Source organism: Cololabis saira, chromosome 21 (genome assembly GCF_033807715.1).
Source record: "Cololabis saira isolate AMF1-May2022 chromosome 21, fColSai1.1, whole genome shotgun sequence".
In the NCBI taxonomy this organism is placed as follows: Eukaryota; Metazoa; Chordata; class Actinopteri; order Beloniformes; family Belonidae; genus Cololabis; species Cololabis saira.
This window is the reverse complement of record NC_084607.1, coordinates 2,286,072-2,293,211: the sequence shown is the minus strand read 5'-3', so window position 1 is coordinate 2,293,211 and position 7,140 is coordinate 2,286,072. Positions and strand designations below refer to the sequence as shown.

The window sequence follows — 7,140 nt, the reverse complement described above, 5'->3', positions numbered from 1 at the left end:
TTTGTTGCCGCGTCCCCTCCTCAAGTTTTCCCACACCGGAGCCGGCGACGGCGAGAGACGTCACGTCTCAGACGAGCTGGTGTGTGACATCATCAGGCGGAGGCTCCGCCCCCTCGTCGTTAACGAGCCTCGTTTACTTTTACTGCAGACAAGCCGTTTTTTACACAACGATTTCAGGTCCTGAAACTTTCATTTCACCCCCAGAAACAGGTAATTTTAACCTGGAAGGTTAAAATTAGTAGTGACCTGAGCAGCTGTCGTCCATCGCCATGACGACGGACGGAGCAGCCGCATCACACACACACACTATGTTCCTGCTGTTTGCATGAACACACACAGTAAACATTTCAGCATTTCTGTTGCCCAAATCACACTGACTCTATTTCTCTCTCACACACACATAAATAGACACACACTCTTACTCACACACACACACACACACACACACACACACACACACACACACACACACACACACACACACACACACACACACACACACACACATACATAAATAGACACACACTCTCACACACACACACACACACACACATACATAAATAGACACACACTCTCTCACACACACACACACACACACACACACACACACACACACACACACACACACACATACATAAATAGACACACACTCTCACACACACACACACACACAGCCTGCAGTGACGCGCTGCAGCGCGGCAGCAGCAGAACCGTCGGGCCATTCGAGCTGAACGAACGCAGCCGAGGGAGGATGCAGTCACGCTGCCAATGTATCAATAATACACGCACGCACGATTAGTGTTTTTCATAATATGTCCCCTTTAAGCGTCAGTTACAGTTGCCGTTCAGAACGCGTACGCGTGACGTCACACGTATCCTGCGTTCATTTGTCGCGTCGACAGGCACGTTCTCAAAAAGACACTGAACGCGTACGCGACCTGCAGTTCTCACTCTGGCCGCTAGTATCGCTGTTCCCGGTCTGATCCCAGCTGGCACTGCTGCTCTCAGCTGGAGAAAGTTCCCCATGCAGGTTAACTTCCCCCTTGCTAACTCACTTTAACTTCACTTTAATTTTACACCAGAATGTCTTTTTTTTTTGAAAGATAGATACAAACAAACAAAGTACATAAAAGTCATATCAGAATTACAAACTTTCGCCTTGGGTTGAGCAACATCAGTATTACAAAATATACACTGAGAATCTAATTATTGTACAACATAAAATAAAAAAATAAAAAATAACTCACAAGGGCCATCTTATATTTAATCATATCTTTCAAGTAAAGAAAAATATACTTTCTTTTCCTTAACAAGACTCAAGGACTTACTCAAGAGCTTTAGCTCATTTCTCCAATGGGTCAAACATGGTTTGGTATTAAAAAAATCTACATTTGTGAATGAAGAACTTTCCCAATAACACCAAATTATTAAGGACAAAGTCCAAATTCTTGTCTTCAACAAAATAATATTATTCTAGTCTATTCCACCCATTTTTTGGAAAATCATATTAGGAACAATAAACCAGATGGAATGTCTATTTGTAAGGAAAGATTTTAACTATTTCAGTTTCAAGACACCATTCATAATATTGAAATCGATCACATTCACACACACGTACGAACACACACACACACACACACACACACACACACACACACACACACACACACACACACACACACACACACACGCATGATCATATACATACACACACACACACATAGACATACACACTGGCTTGTTCACCTGCATGCTGGCTCTCTAGTTTTTGGGTTTAGGTAGCGGTAGCGGTAGCTTAGCTCAGACTGCGATCAGATCTCAACATTTAGGTCGATTGCTGTTCGTGCTTTGGTCGGCTCCGTGCCGGTTTCGTGTTTTGTTTGTGGTTTTTTGTTGCAGATTTCCAGTGCTTGACGTGTGTCTCCGTGTGTTCCCGCTTCCTGGATTGGCAGTGGATGTCGTCACCCCCCCCCCAAAAAAAATAAAAAATAAATAACTGGGTTTGTATGTTTATATTTATGTATGTGTACGCATATGTATGCGTATATATATATGTATATATATTAAATATAGTAATAATGCACATATATATACCTTTGGTTTCTACCGTCATGGTATCAATCATTAATATGTGTGCAGACAAGGTAAACAAAAGAAAAAAGAAATCGATCACATTCAACATCATCATAGTTTTGTCACCATGTCGATCTTTCTTATATATTGACATCTATTTCCCCATATGAACTTAAAAGTAACTGTATTTATTGTTTCGTCATTCTTGTTGAGATGGGTAAGGAGAATGCCGGATAAATTAGTCTGGACAGACTATCCATTTTTGATAATAAGACTATCCCTAAATATCCCTTTGCAGCCACCTGAATTGACTTACACTTGTCCACATTGTTCCAAATATTCATCTTTTCAATTGCTGTTTTGTCCTTAGAAATCCCCAAATATATGACCTTCTGTTTTATCTTTATATTATACAGGGATTATAACCAAAGCAATAATAATAAGATAAGATAAAATAGTCCTTTATTACTCACTTAATGGGGAAACTCACGTAGCAGCAGTACACACACACACACACACACACACACACACACACACACACACACACACACACACATACGGGGAAGGGGGTAAAAAAGTAATAATAAATAAGTAATAAAAATGAATATAGAGTAATAATAATAATGATAATAATAATAACAATGCTGTGGTTTTATATAGCTTCCTTGAAGGCACCCAGAGCTTTACAGAGATCATTATTCATTCATCCACATTCTCCCCGGTGGTGGTAGCTTTTTGATTTGATTTGATTTGTTTATTTGCACAACATAAAAAAACGGTACAAAACTTTAAATGAACATAAAAAACATGAAAATATGTGCAGGTGAGAAAGGAAGCCCTAAATGGGCTTATTCAAAGTTCTCACCAGGAAAAATACATTGTATTGAAATAATAGCAAGAACAAAAAAACAAAAAAAAAACAGCGTTCAAAAAAGATGGATATAAACAGACAATTTCTCGGTGTGCACGTGCAGAAGTGAGTCCACATTAAGTGGAAGCACTTCTAGACGCTTGGTCAATAAGGCTGGTCTTCAATCTCTGTTTATAACTACTAATAGACAGTGAAGATTTTGCAATACGTATATGAGAATTCCAGAGTGAGGCACCTCTGTCTTTGATGGAGAACTGACTGCTATTGGTACGACTGAATGAAGAATGGAGATCCTCAAATTGTCTGGTATTATAGTTATGAATTTGCGAATTGGTCTTAAAAAAATCTTTGAAAGTACTTGGAAGCATATTTGCAAGATAAGTGCATTTGTAAATGAAAGCACATGATTGGAGTATGTTAATATCATAGATGGATAATAAATTTTATTTTTTAAACAAAGGGGCAGATGGGGCCAAATAGGAGGCAGAAGTAGCTATTCTTACAAATTTATTTTGAGTAATGAGTAATTTGTGTAGATTTGATGAATATGTGCTTGCCCAAACAATGTTGCCATAAATGAGATAAGGATAAATTAAACTGTAATAAAGAGTAACGAGACAAGCCTGATGGACCAAACCTCTGATTCTTCTGATGATACCAAGGGATCTAGAGATTTTGTTAGTTACAGAATGTATATGCTCTTTCCAGGACAAATTCTCATCCACAAAGACACCTAGAAATTTGGTGGATGAAACCTGATTGATTGTAATACCACCAATAGAAATCTTAGCTTTTTGCGGACAATATTTTTTGTTTTTACTTGCAAATACAACTTATTTGCAAAGAACCACTTTGAAAGCATTGCTATACCAGAATTAGCTTGCTCAATAAGTGAATCAAAATTTCTGTGAGTTAGTATCAAATTGGTATCATCAGCAAATAAGATTGGTGTAAAGGATGAAGATACAGTAGCCAGGTCATTTACATAAATGAGAAAATAAAAGGGGTCCTAGTATTGATCCCTGAGGGACTCCACATGACATCTTAACATTGGAAGAAAAACAACCGTTGGCATGCACATGTTGTTCGCGGTTATGAACATAACTAGACAACCATTTCAAAGTAATATCATGGAAACCATAATGATGTAATTTGTCAAGTAAAATAGTATAATCCACAGTATCAAAGGCTTTGGAAAGATCTATGAAAATGCCAAGAGCAAATTCTTTATTATTAATAGCAGTATAGATTCTTTCCACCAGTTGTAAAAGGGCCATATCTGTGGAGTGATTTTTTCTAAAACCATATTGATGCTCGTATAAGATATTGTGTTTGTTTAGATGGTGCAACATTCTGTTATAAACCAGTTTTTCCAATATTTTTGAGAAACATGGTAAAATTGATATGGGGCGATAATTATTAAAGATTCTTGGATCTCCAGATTTGTGCAGGGGAATACCTTTGGCAATTTTTAAGTCTTGAGGAACCTCCCCAAATTGCAGAGATAAATTGAAAATATGCATAAGGGGTTTACTAATTGAGAAAGACACTGATTTAACCAATGAAGCAGCAATATCATCGTGACCAGCTGCTGATATCTTCAAATTAGAAATTAAATCTAAGACCTCTGTTTCGTTAGTATCTTCAAACTGTAAAATAGTAGGGAAATTGCCCTTAATGTAGTCTTAATGATTACTACTTGAAACTCCCATATCCTTTGAGAGAGAGGAACCCACATTTGCAAAGAAACTGTTAAATTCATTTGCTATATCGGTAGGGTTATCATGTATCTTTTTACCATTCTTAAACTGAGATGGGAGAGGGGCAGTACACTTTTTTTTGTTGAAAAGTTCGTTGACAACCTTCCAGGTGGACCTAATGTCTGACGATTCTCTGAATTTATTTGAAAAGTACAGTTTCTTAGACATCCGCAATAGATGGATGTATTTATTTTTATATTTTTTATAGATTGCAGAATTCAGTGGAGTAGGATTAGTAAGACATTTTTTATACAATTTGTTTTTTATCATAGAGGATCTTTTGAGACCTGTTGTTCAATTTATTTATTTATTAACAGGAGTTTAGAAAAGATTTAAGGGGTCTTAAATCTTTTCAGATTTAAGACCCCTGTGTAGCTGTGGCTACATTTGTAGCCACAGCTGCCCTGCAGACTGACGGAAGCGTGGCTGCCATATCGCGCCAAACGGCCCCTCCGACCACCACCAACATTCATACACACTCAAACACATTCACACGATGTTATAATCTCCTACATCATCCAATATTGTCCTGTAAAAGTGTTTGTTGTTCTAATCTTCTACCGCTGCTGCTGCTACTACTTCTGTTACTTAATATAAATAGCTTTTCCAAATGTTGCTCTGCTTACTGCCCCCTATCGATCACCACCGGTATGACGGGCTGTCCTGGCCAACTACGCGAGGTACGCTGGGAGCCGAACAGACGTGTACGCAGGCACCAACTGCAACTGTAACTGCGCCCTTAAGACAGCCCAGTTTTCAGGCCGTGTCCTTGTGGTGCTGCAGTGGTTCCCAAACTTTTTTGCCAGGTCTTTTGTACATAACAGAACTTTTGAGCCCCGACACACACACACACACACACACACACACACACACAAACACACACACACACACACACACACACACATCTGCAATTTATTTCATATATTGAACATATGTGCTAAAAAAAAAAGTTCATCTCTGTAAAAATAGATTTTCAACCTGACCAGCTCACAGAGATTGAAACAACAACAATACAAACAACGGCCAAAATCTGAACATTCGCTCCGCAAAAATTACACCATTAATCCCCACATCTTTTCAGTGGAATTTCTATAAACAATTTATGATTTTGTTCTGAGGGTGGGTAGTTTTACCCCTTCACACTTTTGTTTTGACATATTGAGATGTTTTATCTGAATATTTCTGGCTGTCAAGAGCCATTGATAACAGAACAAGCTTAAGCACTTGATTTGAACTGAAAAAGGATTTGTAAGGTCAACCAACAACAGGATCTAAGTCTTTTTCTCTTTCCTTACAGAAACATAAAGCCAAAGAGAGAAAAAATAGGAGGGATAAAGTCCTCACCACTTCACCAGGTCTGAAGGTCCGAAAGAGGATTCATACTGAAGAGAAGCCGTACACCTGTGATCAGTGTGGGACAGCTTTTACCCACCAGGGTAATCTAAGGCGTCATCAGCGTATCCACACTGGAGAAAAGCCGTACAAATGTGATCAGTGTGGGGCAGCTTTTACCCAACAAGGTCATCTAAGGCGTCATCAGCGTATTCACACTGGAGAAAAGCCGTACAAATGTGATCAGTGTGGGCGAGCTTTTACCACGTCAAGTATTTTAAGGTGTCATCGGCGTATCCACACAGGAGAAAAGCCGTACAAATGTGATCAGTGTGGGGCAGCTTTTACCGAACAAGGTAGTCTAAGGAGTCATCAGCGTATCCACACTGGAGAAAAGCCGTACAAATGTGATCAGTGTGGGGCAGCTTTTACCCAACAAGGTCATCTAAGGCGTCATCAGCATAGTCACACTGGATTCAAGCCTTACAGATGTGATCAGTGTGGGGCAGATTTTACCCAACAAGGTCATCTAAGGAGTCATCAGCGTATTCACACTGGATTTAAGCCTTACAGATGTGATCAGTGTGAGGCAGCTTTTACCTTGTCAGGTGATCTAAGGCGTCATCAGCGTATTCACACTGGATTTAAGCCTTACAGATGTGATCAGTGTGGGGCAGCTTTTACCTTGTCAGGTGATCTAAGGAGTCATCAGCGTATTCACACTGGAGAGAAGCCTTACAGATGTGATCAGTGTGGGGCAGCTTTTACCAGACAAGGTCATCTAAGGAGTCATCAGCGTATTCACACTGGATTTAAGCCTTACAGATGTGATCAGTGTGGGGCAGCTTTTACTCAACAAGGTCATCTAAGGCGTCATCAGCGTATTCACACTAGATAAAAAAATATGTCTGTGATCAGTGTGGGGCAGCTTTTACTTGGAGAGCTCAGTTAAACCAATTTAGTACCAATTTAGACATGTTATGTTGTTCTGAAAAAAAGAACTGGAGTTTTGTTTTCAGTTTCAACTGAAAAATGTGTTTAAATTTGATTTTTCACCAGTTTATGTTCCATTGTTCCATTTAAATAAAAAAGTTTGTTTGCCTG

At 39.0% G+C, this 7,140-nt stretch overlaps 1 protein-coding gene across 1 annotated transcript; it reads left to right on the top strand.

Moving 5' to 3' along the window:
* The first annotated feature begins 5,314 nt into the window (after positions 1-5,314).
* LOC133422536 (zinc finger protein 239-like) lies at positions 5,315-7,140 on the top strand. The gene is made up of 2 exons (XM_061712559.1): positions 5,315-5,384; positions 6,012-7,140. Exons 1-2 carry the CDS (start codon positions 5,315-5,317, stop codon positions 6,932-6,934), a joined length of 993 nt encoding a protein of 330 aa, XP_061568543.1. The 3' UTR covers positions 6,935-7,140.

What these genes read in the sequence shown, in the direction of transcription:
- LOC133422536 (XM_061712559.1), top strand. Translation starts at nt 5,315, where the DNA reads ATGTTGCTCTGCTTACTGCCCCCTATCGATCACCACCGGTATGACGGG. An exon ending in GTCCTGGCCAACTACGCGAG is followed by an intron (nt 5,385 to 6,011) that starts GTACGCTGGGAG and finishes AGAAACATAAAG; the next exon opens with CCAAAGAGAGAAAAAATAGG.